The 18,479-nt window shown below is 44.4% G+C and overlaps 1 protein-coding gene across 5 annotated transcripts in view; it reads left to right on the top strand.

Annotated features, from left to right (window-relative positions):
• The first annotated feature begins 345 nt into the window (after positions 1-345).
• Positions 346-18,479, top strand: part of SLC8A3 (solute carrier family 8 member A3) — a 149,145-nt gene continuing 131,011 nt past the window's right edge. For all 5 annotated transcript variants that reach the window (XM_064292651.1, XM_064292650.1, XM_064292649.1 and 2 more), the window contains exon 1: positions 346-2,129. In XM_064292651.1, coding sequence (XP_064148721.1) covers positions 346-2,129 — 1,784 coding nt within the window. The remainder of the gene's footprint in view (positions 2,130-18,479) is intronic.

Raw genomic sequence — 18,479 nt, 5'->3', positions numbered from 1 at the left:
CAGTGGAGTTAGGAGACAGGACTAGAAGGGTATTGCTTATGTTTCCTTACCAGTATTCCCAACTATTTTAAGCCATTCTTCAACTCAGTCTCCACCAGATGGTCCTAAGGACAGAGCAGCTATTTGTGCCTCCCATTGACATCTATTTTCCCAAGTGAAGAGACTGCCCCATATGTTAATACAATACGTTGCTTGAGGTGGAGCATCAGTTTGTATGGGTGGGAACCTCCTGTTTGCTCTCTTCCTGCCTCGTGCCTTTTACTGCCTCTCTGGTCTTTTCCAGGTCTCTGGCCTGTCAGGAGGACCATTGGTGCTGCGGTGGAAGCCAGTGACTAAGTCTCGTGTATGGCGTGGTTACGGTTGCAGCCTCTCACCTCTGCCTTCCTCCATTTTGGGCTGGTTACTTTTGTGCTCTTCCTGAATGGTCTCCGTGCAGAGGCTAGTGGCTCAGGGGATGTGCCCAGCACAGGGCAGAACAATGAGTCCTGTTCAGGGTCATCGGAGTGCAAGCAGGGTGTCATCTTACCAATCTGGTACCCGGAGAACCCTTCCCTTGGGGACAAGATCGCCAGGGTCATTGTCTATTTTGTGGCCCTGATATACATGTTCCTTGGAGTGTCCATCATTGCTGATCGCTTCATGGCATCTATTGAAGTCATTACCTCTCAAGAAAGGGAGGTGACTATCAAAAAGCCCAATGGAGAGACCAGCACAACCACGATTCGGGTCTGGAATGAAACTGTCTCTAACCTGACCCTTATGGCATTGGGCTCCTCTGCTCCTGAGATCCTCCTCTCTTTAATTGAGGTATGTGGTCATGGGTTCATTGCTGGTGATCTGGGACCTTCAACCATCGTAGGCAGTGCAGCCTTCAACATGTTCATCATCATTGGCATCTGTGTCTATGTGATCCCTGATGGAGAGACTCGAAAGATCAAGCACCTACGAGTCTTCTTTGTTACTGCCGCTTGGAGCATCTTTGCCTACATCTGGCTCTATATGATCCTGGCAGTCTTTTCTCCTGGTGTGGTCCAGGTTTGGGAAGGCCTCCTCACTCTCTTTTTCTTTCCAGTGTGTGTCCTTCTAGCCTGGGTGGCAGATAGGCGAATGCTCTTCTACAAATACATGCATAAAAAGTACCGTACAGATAAACACCGAGGAATAATCATAGAGACAGAAGGTGAACACCCCAAGGGAATTGAGATGGATGGCAAAATGATGAATTCCCACTTTCTAGATGGAAACCTGGTGGCCCTGGAAGGGAAGGAAGTTGATGAGTCCCGTAGGGAGATGATCCGGATTCTCAAGGATCTGAAGCAAAAACACCCAGAGAAGGACTTAGATCAGCTGGTGGAGATGGCCAATTACTATGCCCTTTCCCACCAACAGAAGAGCCGCGCCTTCTACCGGATCCAAGCCACTCGTATGATGACTGGTGCAGGTAATATCCTAAAGAAACATGCAGCAGAACAAGCCAAGAAGACCTCCAGCATGAGTGAGGTGCATACCGATGAGCCTGAGGACTTTGTCTCCAAGGTCTTCTTTGATCCATGTTCCTACCAGTGCCTGGAGAACTGTGGGGCTGTACTCCTGACAGTGGTAAGGAAAGGCGGGGACACGTCCAAGACCATGTATGTGGACTACAAAACAGAAGATGGTTCTGCTAACGCAGGGGCTGACTATGAGTTCACAGAGGGCACTGTCGTTCTGAAGCCAGGAGAGACCCAGAAGGAGTTCTCTGTTGGTATCATAGATGATGACATCTTTGAGGAGGATGAACACTTCTTTGTGAGGCTGAGCAATGTACGCATGGAGGAAGATCAGCAGGAGGAGGGCATGCCTCCAGCAATATTCAACAGTCTTCCCTTGCCTCGGGCTGTCCTAGCATCCCCTTGTGTGGCCACAGTCACCATCTTGGATGATGACCATGCAGGCATCTTCACTTTTGAATGTGATACTATTCATGTCAGTGAGAGTATTGGTGTCATGGAGGTCAAGGTTCTGCGGACATCAGGTGCCCGGGGCACAGTCATCGTCCCCTTTAGGACAGTAGAAGGGACAGCCAAGGGTGGTGGTGAGGACTTCGAAGACACATATGGGGAGTTGGAATTCAAGAATGATGAAACTGTGTAAGTAACTTTTCCTTATTCTAACCGCCCCCTCCGCATCCCTTGCCATTTCCTTCTATCATCCTATATCACTCCTTAAAACTCTTCCTTGTGTTTGTGTTTATGTTAAATTTTGGTTCCATCACAGGTATGCAGGATCAGAAGACATTACTGGGCAGGTTCTGCTTGCAAACTTTCCTTCAGTTTCCTCATGTTAAATTGTTTCTGGGCAAGGAATTCTGTGGCAGGATCTAAGGAGACAGAACATTTTGTCCACTGAAACCCAAAATGATGGCTGATGGAGGTGGGTGGTGGGGGGTGACAGAAGTTATATGATATCAGGTTTTGGGGAATACTTGTGACTAAGCACAAAATAGGAGACTGCTTGGGGCTCTCCTTCCTTCTGTCCTCATGCCAAGGGCTTACATGAGCTTTGAAGTCAACCCTTACCATTCTGGTCCAATCAGGTCATCCTCAAGAAAGCAAATGGCACTGGCCTTTTTTCCCCCTGGTACTGTACTGCAGTTGTATTGTATAACCAGATTTCAGGCACAACTCCTTCAATTTGGAAATTGCAAAACTGGTTAAAACTTGGCAATCTCTTTAAATGTCCATAGGCTATTTTATGGCATGAAACTTGCCCAGCTTAGGTGAGATGAGTCAATACAACTTGGGTCCTAGAAGTATCTTGGAGAAGCAGAGCTCCCAGGACAGTTGCCACCTGTGTTTAGTCACTGTTTAAACTCCCAGATCTGACTAAGCAGTGAAGGAGAAGCCTCTTAGGAATTGTGGGATAGCATGTGTCTCTGTGTGGTCATCTTTTTTCACAGTCCAGGATTCTCCTGAAATACTTCTTCTCAGGTCACTGCCCCATTTAGTCCTTCAGAAACTGTGCATATTACACTTCTATTGCCTCTATCTCCTTAAGGCCTCTCGCCATTGAATCTCCTTGCTAATTGGGTGCTCTGTTCTTTTCCCAGATGGATAGCTTTGGAGAAAAAAGCAGAGTGACTTTCTCCATGATTTACAGTTTATGAGGGGAGTTATAAGGCTCTACTGGGGTGGCCAAAAAGGACAGAGATGAGAAAGAGGAACCTTGCCTCTGAATTCCTTGCTCATGTCCACAAGCAATAAGCAGTTGCAGGAGAAGATGTGAAGGAGGAAAGGTCCCTGGGTGGCACAGACGGTTTGCACTTGACTACTAACCTAAAGGTTGGCAGTTAGAACCCACCCAGTAGTGTCTCAGAAGAAAGGCCTGGTGAACTGCTTCTGTGAAGATAACAGACAAGAAAACCCTATGGGGCAGTTCTGCTTTGTAACACATGGGGTCACCATGAGTTGGAATTGACTCAATGGCAATGGTTTTGTTTTGTTTTTATAATGTAGAAGAGGTGATGTCAAACTATTCTAAGAATCTGCTAATAACATTTTTTTCAGTGAGAAATGAAAATATACCACTACTAGAAGTGTGAGGGAAGGAACACATGGAGAAGGGAGGCCCAGAATCTAGGAAGACGTGTCACAGAAGTACTTCTTATCATGTCCAGCTGTGGGACAAAACTCAAAGAAGGTTGGGTTCTGTTGGCAGCAGAGATAAGTGACCCAGGGTCCTCTGCTCTTGTCCTCACTCAGTTTCTTCCTAATAATGTGACCTTGGGCAAGTCATTTTGTGCCTCTGGGACTAAACTGTCTCATCTGCAAAGTGGGACTAAAAGTACTTTTCTTGCTTGGAGGCAGGGTCAGATCTTTGGTAGTTCCTTCTAGCTCAAAGATTTTCTGAACCACAGATGCAGGAGCTCAGTGTAAGCTATAATTGTACTAGCCAAAAATGGAACAAGGGACATTATCTCCAGAAAGTGAAATACCCATTGACAAATTGATTTATTAAGACTATGTTTAGTCATTTTGCTGGGAAGGATAATAATTTGTTAGCATAAGTAAAAACCTGTGCCTTCCAGAGAATATATGTGCTCTGGGTAGAGTATTTATACGTACAAATGAAGAAAAGGCCCTGGCTGGGAACACAAGCTCTGGGAAATTTCACACATGTCAGTATATAAGAGGTTATTGTCAGTTATTAAATGGCATCAAGACTACAGCATTAGCCATAATTGGACAGACTTGTGGTTCCTCCAGAGCCTTGCTGGTACAGTGGTTAAGAACTTGGCTGCTAACCCAAAGGTCGGCAGTTTGAATCCACCAGCCATTCCTTGGAAACGTTATGGAGCAATTCTACTCTGTCCTATAGGGTCCCTATGAGTTGGAATTGGCTCAAAGGGCAAGGTTTGGATTTTTATTTTGGTGGTTTCTCCAGTCCAGTGTCCTATCAACCAATGGCATGGAAGGGTGGTTTTTGAGAAATCAGAGGCTTGGCTCCTGAATTTTTCATCCCATTAATAATCAATTGTGCACCTATAATCTCTGAATATGACTAACCCTTTCTCAAACTCATTCGTGTTTTCAGCTGGCATAATATCTTGATGTAAATGAGCTTCAGGAATGATCACTCCTGGGTGATACTGGTTCTAAATGGATGTCAGTCTCCAGAAATTTGAGATTCTAAGGTATCTAGGACCTTGAAGAACAAGTCTAAGTTCCCTTCTCTTCCTTTGTGTTATTTTCAGAGACTTCAGTATAGATCTACATTTTTGGTCTTCATCATTGCAGAATAGTGAGTCCAAAACATGCAGGTCTATCCTGAGATAGCAGTCCTACCCTTGATATTTTAAACTGTAGCTTTACAACTAGAGGCAGAATGATCTAGCAGAAAAACCAGGGGCTCTAAACACACTGGGTTAAAATTCTAGCTCTACTGCTGATCTAGCCCTGTGATTTGGGGAAAATTTCTTAACCTATGAGATCACTTCCTCATCAGTAAATTGGGGATAATAATCTCTCTCTTGATGGGCTGTTACGATGATTTGAAATACTGTGTGCTAGTACCTGATACATGGTATGTGCTCAGTAAATGACAGCCTTTAATAGTAATATTGATGAATTAACAATATTCTTCCAAAGCGATCATCTTATTTACATTGAAAAGAGAGATCTCTATTTGACCCTAAGTAATGAAAATACTAGTTTTTGTTTTGTTACTGTGAAGGGTCCTAACCTAAATACAAAATATTAGAGCCAGAAAGGGCCTTAGACTATTAGAGCAGAGCTTCTCAAGTTTAATGTGCATATGAATCACTCAGGGGTCTCGGTAAAATGCAGAATATGATTCTATAGGTCTAGCATAGTGCTTGAGATTCTGCATTTCTAACAAGCTCCTGATGCTGCTGATCCAGACTTAGAGTAGAAAGACTCCAAAAGCTCTTGACCAAACCACAAGACCCCGAAAGGAAAGTAGCTTTTCAAGTGACTTGTTTAGTTGAATCATGAATGCTTGCTTTTCAATTTCAAGTTTCAACCCCAGCTTAGCTAGAACCCATCTTCTGAAGCTGTATAGTCCTAAATGAACTCCTTCCTTAAAGCCCTGTGATTGCAATACCAATTTAGAAACCGGAACTGAAACCTTCCAGGTCCTTGGAGCTGTGTGATGTCTGAACAATTCAGTTTTCTAATCCCCTCATCTTTGAGTGGCTTTGTTTGCCTACCAAGACGGTAGCACGGTCAGTTTTGCCATCACCACACTCCTCTAAATTTAATCAGGTTGAGATTGGGCCTATGCCGTATCAACATTTTAGGGCCCACGAGTTGGTTCTTATGCTTTACTTCTTTAAGGGTGCCTGCACCAGCATGGCAGGATGGAAAATCATGAACTTTGGGGCCTGACGAACAGATGTGAATCCATCTCTCTCTGGCTGTAGCTTTGGACAAGTCACTTCATATGCCTGAGTCCCAGTTTTTTTTTTTTTTTTGGAAAGATAAGAATAATATCTATACTGATAAGCACTAAATACCAATATGAAGAAAATATACCTGGAACGCAGTGGCTGCTCATAGAAGGTGCCTGCTCATTCAACAAACATTGATTAAATATCTGCTGTGTACTAGGTACATTCCTAGATGCTGGGGATAAATAAATGGATAGGACAAGCTGGCATTTCTGCTCTCAAGGATCTTACCCTTCAGTGGAGAGGCATATGAGACGTATAGTCAAAACACAGGGGAAAAGTGCTATGGTTGAGATAGGTTCAACACAAGAGGAGTTACAGTTCCCTCCTCTGTGTGTCACACCATTAAACTTTTTAAAGTAACCTTCACTAAGGATGCAGTAGTGACAGTCCTGGGGAAGAAGTGGGTACATGATTGGTTTACACCCGCATTACAATAAACCCTTTACATTTGAGAGGGATACTCTTGAGGTATCCAGAAGAATCCCTACCTTTGTGACTAGCCTTACAGTATTGCATGATAATTATGGCTTTGCCTACTGGTTACAATAACAAAACCTCATTGAGATAAGGCTCCTGACAGTAGGCTCCCTCACTAAACAAGTGGCAGACTCCTACATCCCAGGCTCACAGCACGCCTCTGCAAAATAACAGATTATTGCAGCTCATGGACCTCTGAGGTCTCTGGGAATAGTCAAAGGTGCGAAAGTCAAATATGCAAATGTCAAGTACTAAAACTATAATTAAATAGCACAGGGCCTGCCTCTAAGGAAGAACAGAGTTCTGGCTGTGCGTTACATTTCCCACCTGAACCAGAATGTCAAAGCTGGAACCTAACTGACCTCCTGCTTTTACAAGCTAGGAAACTGAGATTCAGTGAGGGAAAGTGACTTGCCCAAGGTCACATGGCTAGATATGATAGAAAATTAGAATTGAGTTCATCCTGAGACTATTCAGGAGGAGAAATATTGAGCTCATGGGGTAGGGGAAATTCTTCCCTAGCCTAGTGATTTCTTATTGAGAATAGGTGGCAAGCGTAGTTGGGTCATCTTCTGGGCAGTCCTATTGAACTGCAGACTAGATCCTGTTCCATGAAATAATGAAATTTTTCTAAAGTGATATAGGCCATTCTCTTCCTGGGGTGCTTTCTCTATAAAGTTTTACCCCCAAAGGAATCTTTTCATCAAAACCTTTTAGAATCTGCAGTACTCCATGACACAGTTTTCATAGTCTACAATTTGATGACAATACAGTAGGCTTTTTTCTTTTTCTTTGGCTCAGCAAGGTGTTAGGATAGTCTCCTCCCAGCCACAAGGGGAGATTATTTTCTCCTAGAATGCCTTTTCTGTACTGGAGGAGAGTTACAAGCTATAAACTTGGTGAGGGGAAGTGAGATGGAGGTGGTGGTAGTTCCCCTCTTAGCTCATATCCCTCCCTTTTTCTTTTCTTTTGTCTTCAGTGCCTGACTTCCAGTAACAAGATCCCTCCAGGTTTAGGTAGACAGTCATGACTTCATGGAACCCACTGTGGAGCTATGTGCTTGGCCTGATTTGTCCTGAAGAAGGGAATCCATATCTAAGCCAGTTACCGGATGGGATACTTAGCAGTACGGGGGAATATTTCAGGTAGGATTGTTTAAACATCATTCACCCCTTCTGGGCTGAAGGAGTGATTAAAGGCTACATGGATATTTTAGCAGAAGGGCCCTAGGTCCTGATATACATATATATATTTTTCTTTTTTAATTCTTTCTTGTTTACTTTCCTAGTGACTTAGACCTTCAAAGATCTTAAAAAATGACCTATTTCAACTCTGTAGCCCATAAAGCATCCCAAGTCATCTAAGAACCTCATGCGTTTGCAAAAATTACAGGAAGTGCAAAGTCTTCCCGACTAATTTGCTTTAGGGCCTAAGAGGGAAGTGTCCCTTGGCAAGATAAGAGCAGGCAACACCCTCACTTTCTGGCTTCCTCAAGTGTCACAGGGAGCAGAGTGTCCATTGTGGTCATCCTTGGTCTGCTCACATGAGTCTGCCCTCTGGTGTGAGAAAACTCAGGGGCATAGGGTTGGAGACTCCACCAGGGGGAATGTCAGGTTGGGACGTCAGGTTGAGGAGAAAGATACACTGTGGTTGGAGATGATCACATGACTGGCCCATCAGAAAACGGATCATCTCATGCTCAAAGCAGGCTCTCCTGTGCACTGCAAAGAGGGGAGTTAGTTGGGGCTTCAGGCAATAATAAAGGAATGCAGGTGGGGATCCTGCCATGGGCCTTGCTTGTTTTGTCCTGACTTTTCCAGCTCTTAAGGTCAAAGTTTCCTCATTCACTCACAAGAACAAAGGCAATGGATATTTGGGCAAAGTGAGAGGGTGAGGAGGAGGACTCTTTCTCGTGTAAATCCTTCAAGTTCCCAGGTGTATTTAGATGGTGCACGGTGACCCATTCCTTTCCCACCGTTTGGCTCTGCCCTCAGCAGCGCCTTGAGGAAGACAGTAGCCATCAGAGCCGTGGTCTTTAGCTTGTTCAGGATTGTTTACTTCTTCTTCTTGTTTTTAAAGAGAAACTGAGCTATGTTTTTAGAACCCAGCTTGGGGTCATGGCATAGGGCAAATAGCATATAATTGATAGTTGGAAGAGAGAACTCCTTAATCTCCAAACAGAGCAAAGTCCCCACATTTATATTCTGAACAGCCAGAAGCATTCAGCAGGAAGCAGATACTTTGAGGATTTTGTTAAATGACCAGGAAGGAAATCACTAGGTAAATATTTTCAGGTGGTAATATAGTTATCAGCTATAAGAACTATATCCCCACCTCTCTCATCTACCAGGTACCCAAGTGGGAAATTATTTGAATAAGTAGAGAAGTTGTTGAGGTTGAAAGTGAAACTTATTTATTACAGGAAAATTTGTTTTTGTGAAAAGTTAGTAATCACTAACCAGTTGCCATTGAGTCAATTCCAACTCCTGGCAACCCCATGTGTGACAAAGTAGAACCATGTTCAGCAGGGTTTTCCATGGCTGATTTTTTGGAAGTAGGTTTCTTCTTCTGAGAAATCTCTAGATGAACCTGAACTGCCAAGCTTTCAGTTAGCACCCAAGCACATTATCCTTTGCACCACCCAGGGACTCTTTAGTGACCACTGGTTGTTATGTGCCATCAAGTCAGTTTCAACTCATTGCGACCCCATGTGACAGAGTAGAACTACACCTTCTCCTCACTTATCAACATGGTTAGGTTCCAAAGACCAGGTTGTTATATAAAATTGTGTTATGCAAAAATGGAAGATGACTACATCAGATCACAAAATGGAGGATGACTACAATATTACATAATGGCCAGATTGCATCATTACATAACTGCCAAACCACCGAAAATCATGGCCCAGCCAAGGTGACATATAACCTTAGCTATCGAAGCCAGTGTTACTCTCACCTTGCACCTCGGTGTTCGTCACTGACAGATGTATGTTGTTAATGTGCAAAATAGTTGGCCAGTAGAATTTTTACTATTGTCATAAATGTGAAATATCAGATAATGAGATAGTTGATAAGTGACAGGAACGTGTACCCCATAGGATTTTCTAAGCTGTAACCTTTACAGGACCAGACTGCCAGATCTTTCTTCAGCAGAACTACTGGGTGAGTTCAAACTGCCAACTTTTCAGTTTGCTGTCGAGCACTTAACCGTTGTGCTAGAAGGGCTCCATTAGTGACCACTAGGTACATATATATATTTAATGTTAGCTGTTCATTTTGCACCATTCCTGCCCTCTCTGCCTAAGGGTCAGCATGCATAGACACAATCTAGCTTAGCCCGTCCCTGCCTGAGCCCAGTTCAGTTACCATCTGATGGGTAAGGTTCATGAAGAACCATTTATTTATGACCCAGTCAACACCTTGTAGTAGGTTCTTTGATGCAAAATAAGTGACATACGATAATGGTAGTAATTTAATAAGAAGAATATGACAGAATATGGCCACAAAATTATAGTTTATGGATGATAAATGCTGCCTTCTCTTTCTAGTAGTCCATCTTTTTCCAGTCCTTTTGATCTTGATTTGTAACCTTTTGGCTTTCTTCTTGTGTATCCCACATGATCTTCACTGACCCCACTACTGTCTCTGACCATCTCTTTCTGAGTCATGGTGATGCAGGGTATACCATTACTAGGCCTAACCATGGCCCTGGCTGTAAATCCTCATATATGTCCACTTCTTTCCCTGTTTCTGCCTTCCTTTCTGTTTTTATACTATTTTATTACACTTGCTCTCTCTTCTGGAGTCCCTGGGTGACCCAAATGGTTCAACACTTGATTACTAATGGAAAGGTTGGTGTTCAAACCTACCCAGAGACACCTCAGAAGTAAGGCCTGGCCATCTGCTTCTGAAAGGTCATAGCCTTGAAAATCCTATGGAGCTCAGTTCTACCTTGCACATATAGGGATGCCACGAGTCGGAATCTGCTCAGCGGCAACCAGCAACAACAACAGCTCTCTCTTCTAGTCGTTCTCTGCTGCATCCTTCCTTTCTCTGTTTCTGCTCCAGGTACTGCAGACACCACTAGTGTGGTTTCTGCTCTTCTTTGTACCCAGTGACTTCCTCCTCAAATTCCCTTTGCCCTATCTTCTTTTGAATCCTATCTTATGCCCTACATTCCCTTCCTTCACACTGTTGGCATGTATACTTGGATTACCTTCTGTCTACTGTCTGATCTATGCTTTCTTTCCATGATCAGGAAGGGTCCATGCAAGTATCCCTTAAGAAAGCCTTGGACAGAAGAGCTAGTTTCACAATAGCACCAAGAAGACAGATATTTCCCAGGAAACAAACTACTCACTGTGATGCTCTTTTTCCCTTCACCATAAAGTGTTCTCCTGGCTGTATGTTAGGAGAAGCAGGTTTAATTGTAAGGATACAGAGTAAACTGAGGCGAGAATCAGAAAGCCATCAGAGACTGAGGTGGCTCTGGGGACCAACCTCTCTTTCTGATGCTCTCCCTCGTGGGCTGCATGGTCTCTACCCCCTGGAATCTCTATTTCTCTCGATGGCCTTCTTCCCATGACTGCCAGCTTGGAATGATTCTTCACAGACTGACAGGTCTACCCAATGGTTCCTCTCACCATATACATTTTCAGTTCCTACCTGACAAGCTTTTGCTAGGCTCCTAACTCAAATTGTCAAGAGAGGGAGTCTGCTTGGCCCCTTCTTTCTTTCTTCTTTGTTTCCAACTTGGCCAGGTAATGTGTTGGTTATTCTGTGCCAAGCATTCCCCTCCCCCCAGTGAATCTGCTATAACTGGGTGGTGGTGTGGGAAAATGAAGTTGTTGTGGAGATCCCATGGTAATAGCATGGCTCCCTAAAGAGTTGGGTCTATAGGTGGTGGGCAGTGTCACTTAGAAAGGAGTCCCAGGTGAGACAGTCACCTGTTACCTCAGAACTGGCACAGGATGTAAGGTTTGCAGTGCCTCAGAGAGAGCACTGATTTTACAGTGGTCTGTGCTGGGGCAGTAGGCTGGAGAATGGGAGAAATAGCCACCTCTGATGCCCCCAGCTCTATTACATGCATCAAGCTGACCATCAACTCAGCAGCCAAGATTAAACTGGCCTCTTCCCAGATCAACAGAAAACGTTCCTGGTAGGTGATGCTTTGTGGCACAAATTCCAAGGCTACAGGACCATTTCTCCCCCTTTACCCTTTTCTCTCTGTCCTCTCCAGGAGACTAGCGTCAGAAGATAATCTGCTGTCATTTTTGGGTGCACTATTTGGGTAGTGAGTCATTTTCAAAGCTTCTTCCTGAGCTTGGATTTCCAGAGCAGGACAGAAAGCTTCCCTACCAGTCATGCCTACCAGGGGTAGAATGACAGCTCTCCTTGAGCCACTCCCTCCCCTTTTGCCAGCTGGTCAACTGGACTTAGCTGGAGCCAGTAGGCACCTCTTCTTTATTCTAGGAGCTGTAACTTGATGCCTTTTCAGGAACTCCCCGGAAGCGAGAGTATCCTCATCTGTAGGTGGCACAGTGTGTGACTCTGTCAGGTGCACAGATCCCAGGACACAGGACTAGGGTGAAAAAGTAGACTGTCGTTTTATGTCAGCACTAGTCACTTAGTTGTGGCTGTCTGTTCAGGGAGCCATTTTGGAAAGGATTTTTGAAGCTGTATCTGAGCTCAGCTGTGGATGTGGGAGGACAGTGCCAAATATCTGCCAACCCTAGTCTTGGGGCTGGAGATGGAAAGCACCTCATGGAATAAGCAAACTAGGAGTCTCCATTTCACTGAGGTTAGTGTGACGTTTCCACTCTCTCTCCAAGTCTGGGCCAATCCTAGTGAATCCTACCTGAATCACTCTCTTCTTTATCTTAAGTAACACAGAACCTTCTTCTATTTCCTGGATAAATTCAAAGGGACAGAAATTCCCATTGTGCATTTGAAGTGGATAATTTCCCTATCAGACCAGAATCTTCCAGAACCCCTGCTAGCCTGGTGGATTTCATGAACCAGACTAGTGGTTTCCAACCAGCAACCCACCACAGGCATTTTAATTATCTGCCTTTCCTCATGGAACCCATGTTTTAGAAGACTTTTAGACAATAATTACTTAGGTTTCTTTTTTTTTTTTCATAAAAGATAGCAAAAGGTAACTAATGTTACTACACTGATTTGATAAATTCTAGCCAAAGCAGACAGTGTGACATTTTAATTAACCTGTGAAGACTGTTGGAAGAATATAGTATATCCTTTCTATTTTGGATGGGAGTAGAATAGAGCTGACTGTCAAAGGCACTAACTGATGTAAAATGCTTTGGAAATATTAGGCACTAATTGTTTAAAGTTGTTTTGATGGGGTAACTCAGCGGGGAGATCAGACTGTTCTGGAGAGGATGGGCAAATTATTGGTTGCCTGGGCTTTAACTTTGTGGTTCAAACCTTGAGGGAACATTACTATTATTGTTGTTATTTTTCTTATGTAATAAAGCTTCTAATATTTTGTATGAAAACATGAAATTCCACTTTTAAAGGCCTAAAGATTTTATCATGCCTTTAGGGTTAATATTATCACTTTTGCTTAGATTAGTTAATTGAACCCAAGAATTACTACATAATTTACCCAAGATCATGGAGGTTCTAAGTGAATGAATCAAAAGCTAGATCTTCTTATTTTAAACTACATATTCTTTTTACTACGATGGAGTCCCTGGGTAGTGCAAATGTTTAACGCGCTTTGCTACCAGCCAAAATGTTGGAGGTTTGAGCCCACCTGGAGGCACCTTGGAAGAAAGGCCTGGAGATCTGTTTCTGAAAAATCAGCCATTAAAAATCCTATACAGTTCTACTCTGACATGAACTGACTCAATGGCAACTGTTCTTTTTTTTTACTATATTATGTATTTTAGCATCAGAGTAAGGTCATAAGGCTGAAGCACAGGCCTTCTTCTCATACGGAGGATCTAAGAGTATAGCCCACACCTCTTAACAGCATGAGTTTGTTTCTTTCCTATCAATTTAGGGGCAGCTGGGCCTGCCTGCAGCCCAGGGCCAAGTAAATGCCTTTAATGCCCAGCTAAGAAGTCTGGATTCATCACCCTGGACTGCTGGCTCAGACCTATCCTTGTCCAAGCTGGTCCACAGAGGAGTCTTCTTTGTGTCACTTCGCCATTAGAGACTACTGACAGATGATGCTTTGGCCTGCTGTCTGGGCAGTGCTGGCCCAGGTCCAGGGGCTTCCTTTGATCTTGTGTCCATGGTGTCCAATAGCAGCCAAGACCAAGGATTAGAGGAATTGGATGGTAAGGGAGAGCAGGTGGGTCTCACTGCAGTCCCCACAGAGCCTTTGATAGCCCCCAAATCAACGAAGCCAGAAGCAACGGGACAGTGGCAGTGGTGAGAGGGCGTCAGTCACCCAGTGTAAATCAGCTCATACTGTGGGCTGAGCACAGGAGAAAAGACATAGCCCCTGTCCTCAGGGAGCTCACAGCCTGGTGGGAAAGAAGATATGCTATAGTAGAGGCTGTGGCCACACAGGGGCACTCCTTCCTGCTTTTGGTCAGGATTTGGATTGGGGCATTCAAGGTGGCTTTCACACCCCCGCTGCCTCCTCTAATCAAGGTTACTAGAAAATTCGGAAGCACTTTGTTAAAACGAGATCCCTGGGTGGCACAAATGGTTTGCTCTCGGCTACTAACCTAAAGGTTGGCCTTTCAAAACTACCCAGCAGCAGCTCAGAAGAAAGGCCTGATGACCTGCTTTCTTAAAGATGACAGCCAAGAAAACTCGATGGGGCAGTTCTATTCTGGGAGTTCTATTCTGTAACACATGGGGTTGCCATGAGTGAGAATCAACTGGATGGCATGGTTTTTTTTGGTGTTGTTAAGAAGATATGATTTTGGCTTATGGGGCACACACCGATATGATGACTAAGTCTGCCTCAGGAGTAAATGATCTCTTGTTCGCAGACCAGGGTAGTACCTGGTTCTTCTCTCATGACTAGCAGAGTGTCTCACACATTGGAGGTACACAGTAAGTGTCTGCTGAATGAAGGAAGGAACAAATGAACAAAGATCTGGCATTCTGCAGTTCTGACCACTTGTAGTCTGCAGCAGCCCAGGGAGACATGGGATGGGAACATGCCTCTGAGGCATGAGGGCCAGGAAAAGCCACCATTGCCTGCTTTCCATCCCTTCCTCTGCTCCTCTCTTTTTCAGTGAGATCCGCAGAGCCCTCTGGGCACTGGCACCCTAAGCACCGCTGCCTGCCCCCCAGCCTAACCCCTCCCCCCGCCAGCATCCACTGCTCAGAGTGTGCTCCTGTGTTTCTCAGCCACCATGGGGCACGCGCTGCCTTTGATACGCAGGAGACACCCTGTAATTCAATTAGAAGTCCCCTCCAGGGAGCGTGTAATTACGTCCTATCTGGGCCTTGTAATGACAGCCCCCTGCCATTGCACAGGGAGGTGCCCTGCTCAGCTGCCCAGAACCTTTCCCTGGGAGGGAACTAATCTGCTTAGCCCAGATGGTCGCAGTTCTGTGCAGCACTTCCCCGAATGCCTCAGAATGAGTCCTAGCTGGCAGGTCAGGGCTGCCTGGGGTGAGGGGAGAGGACAGGCCTGCCTCAGGGGAACCTGGGGGTCACCCTGGCCAGCCCTGCTCTTTGCCATGAGCCCCCCAGGACTGTTCTTGAATGCCTGGAAGGCCTGAGAGGACTATCCTCTTCTCGTGAGCAGCACCCCTAGGTGTTGGAAGGAAGGTGAAAGAAGATTGGCGGCAGTTGCTTGTTTTCCGTGTGTGTGTGTGTGTGTGTGTGTTTACGCGCGCGCATGTGCGTGTGCTTGGAGGGTTGTTGATTGTCTGAGTTACCTTGGACATTTTTCTTTGATAATTCAAATGCTGACTGTTTGGACGGGGGAAAGGGCTTGTTCTGTCTTGAGCTGTGGGTAAAGTTGCCTTACTTCTCTGCTTCACTTTGCTCCATTTGGCTTGGTTTCTTTGAAACATGTTTGCTGCATGGGGCGGTTCTTCAGTCTGACCTGGACACCACTCAGAGTGACCCTTTCCCCTACAAGGGAACCAGTAGCCCCAGCTGGCATCAAAGCTTAATTGAGCCCTCTGTCTGAGGAACTCAAATCCTTACGTTGCTGTTACATGGAATCTGCCCCAAATGCAAGGAAGGGCAAGCCCTACACAAAGCCTGCTCCAGACTGCAGTGAATTAGGAACCACCTTCCTGTGGTCAGAGAATAGCCCTGCCTGTGGGGTTCAATGTCCCATGGGAAGACGGCACACAGCTCCCAGGAGGAGAAGGCCATGGCTCATTTACAGCCTTCTTTTATTTATTTATTTATTTTATTTGGGCTCTTATTGTAAAGCTCCTCAATTCCTGTTTGAAGTATGTTGTTGTTAGATGCCGTCAAGTCGATTTTGACTCACAGTGATCCCATTAGACAGAGTTGAACTGCCCCACAGGGTTTTCTAGGCTGTAATCTTTATGGAACCAGACCACCAGGTCTTTCTCCCATGAAGCTGCTACGTGGATTCCAAACGCCCAGATGAGCGCATAACTGTCGCGCCATCAGGGCTCATTGTTTGGAAGTATATGGGGGTCTACATAATAAAGGCCATTTTAGATCCAGTGGATGAGATGTAGAAAACAAACATGACCACTTTCTCTAGGCCACATACCCAAGTCAGTTCAGTTACTTTATTACAGCTGTTATAACAGCCTCCTCCTCCACCTTCCAATTTCCTTAGCCCGCGTCCCTTGAGAGTTCTTAAACAATTGCCCAGAGGCTCCAGCTGATGTTCTATGTAATGTATGCCTGTTTCTCCTTTTCTACTTTGCCAGTGGCTAAACTCTTGGCCATTGATAACAATGCCTGCTGTATAGTTAAGGGTGTTTCATCTTGTGAGTGAGAAAGCAAAGAAAGGTCTATTGTCCAAATCCTCTCTCCCTTTAGAGTTCCCTGGTGTCTTGAAATGCAGGTATGTTACCTGGTTTCTTCTGCAAAGGGTGGCACGCCTGGCTGGGGCACAGCTGAAAATGCCATAGGAAGCTAGGCAACGAAGGCCATGAATGTCTGTGATTAAAGGATAGCCCTGATGGGTGGGTAGGGAGCACTGCATGAAGGTCGGGGAACTGAGAGAAAGAATTTTACTTTGTCACAGCCACAATGAAATTGCCAATAACAGAAGTGTAAGAGCAACTGTGTGGGTAGAAGTTCATATACATATGTTGTTGTTGTTAGATGTTGTTGAGTTGGTCCCAACTCATAGCGACCCTATGTACAGCAGAACAAAGCACTGCCCAGTCCTGCACCATCCTCACAGTCATTGTTATGCTTGAGCCCATTGTTGCAGCCACTGTATCAATCCATCTCCCTGAGGGTCTTCCTCTTTTTCACTGATCCTCTATTTTACCAAGCATGATGTCCTTCTCTAGCTGATAACATGTCCAAAGTACCTGAGATGAAGTCTCTCCATCCTCACTTCTAAGGAGCATTCTGGCTGTACTTCTTCCAAAACAGATTTCTTTGTTCTTCTGGCAGTTCATGGTATGTTCAGTATTCTTCACCAATACCATAATTCAAAGGCAGCAATTCTTCTTAGGTCTTCCTTATTCATGGTCCAGCTTTCACGTGCATATGAGGCAATTGAAAACACCATGGCATGGGTCAGGTGCACCTTAGTCCTTAAAGTGACATCTTTGCTTTTTAATACTTTGAAAAGGTCTTTTGCAGCAAATTTGTCCAATGCAATGTGTCATTTGATTTCTTGACTGCTGCTTCCATGGGTGTTGCTTGTGGACCCAAGTAAAATGAAATCCTTGACAACTTCAGTATTTTCTCTGTTTATCGTGATGTTGCTTATCGGTTCAGTTGTGAAGATTTTTGTTCTCTTTATGTTGAGATATAAGCCATACTGAAGGCTGTAGTCTGTGATTTTCATCAGTAAGTGCTTCAGGTCCTCTTCGCTTTCAGCAAGCAAGATTGTATCATCTGCATATTGCAGGTTGTTAATGAGTCTTCCTCAAATCCTCATGCCCCGTCCTTCTTCATATAGTCCAACTTCTCCGATTATTTGCTCAGCATACAGATTGAATAAGTATGGTGAAAGGATACAAACCTGACACACACCTTTCCTGATTTTAAACTATGTAGTATCCCCTTCTTCTGTTCAGAAGACTGCCTCTTTGTCTGTGTACAGGTTCCTTGTGATTACAATTAAATATTCTGGAATTCCCATTCTTCACAATGTTATCCATAATTGGTTATGATCCACACTTGAATGCCTTTGCGTAGTCAATACAACATAGGTAAATGCCTTTCTGGTAGTCTCTGCTTTCAGCTAACATCCATCTGACATCAGCAATAATATCCCTCATTCCACAGAATCCGACTTGAATTTCTGGCAGTTCCCTATTGATATACTGCTACAACTGCATGCATCTGTTAGTTTGTCCTGTGGTGTCTTGCGTGTTGATATGATGTTGGAAACTATGCTACCAGTATTTCATATACCAGCATGGTCACTCATGGTGGACAGGTTTCAGCTGAGCTTCCAGACTAAGACAGACTAGGAAGAAGGGTCTGGCAGCCTACTTCTGAAAAAATTAGCCAGTGAAAACCTTATGAATAACATATACATATAGGCAGGCAATATAGCATCAAGATTAAATGTGTGGACCTGGTGTAAGACAGACTGAGTTAGAGTTCCAGCTTGGCTACTTATTGGTAATGTGATCTAGGGAAAATTACCTAACCTTCACTTTCTCCTCAATAAAATGGAGATAATAATATCTACCTCATAAGATTGCTGTGAAGATTAAATGTGAAAATGCAATATAAAATCCTTAGCATAGCACCTTGTGCAAATTACTCAGCGCGTGTATTATGTGCTAGTTATTAGTTAGATAATGAGTAGAATATTGACCAGGACATAACCATTCTGACCAATCTGGACCAGCATTTTGCTTAGTTTCTCCCCCAGTAATTATATTCCTTCCCTGTGCCCAAGGTGAGCTTTTAGGAAGAGAGTTGATCTA

Source organism: Loxodonta africana, chromosome 10, assembly GCF_030014295.1.
Source record: "Loxodonta africana isolate mLoxAfr1 chromosome 10, mLoxAfr1.hap2, whole genome shotgun sequence".
In the NCBI taxonomy this organism is placed as follows: domain Eukaryota; kingdom Metazoa; phylum Chordata; class Mammalia; order Proboscidea; family Elephantidae; genus Loxodonta; species Loxodonta africana.
Note: the sequence above shows the minus strand (reverse complement) of the source record. Positions and strands in the feature narration are given on the sequence as shown.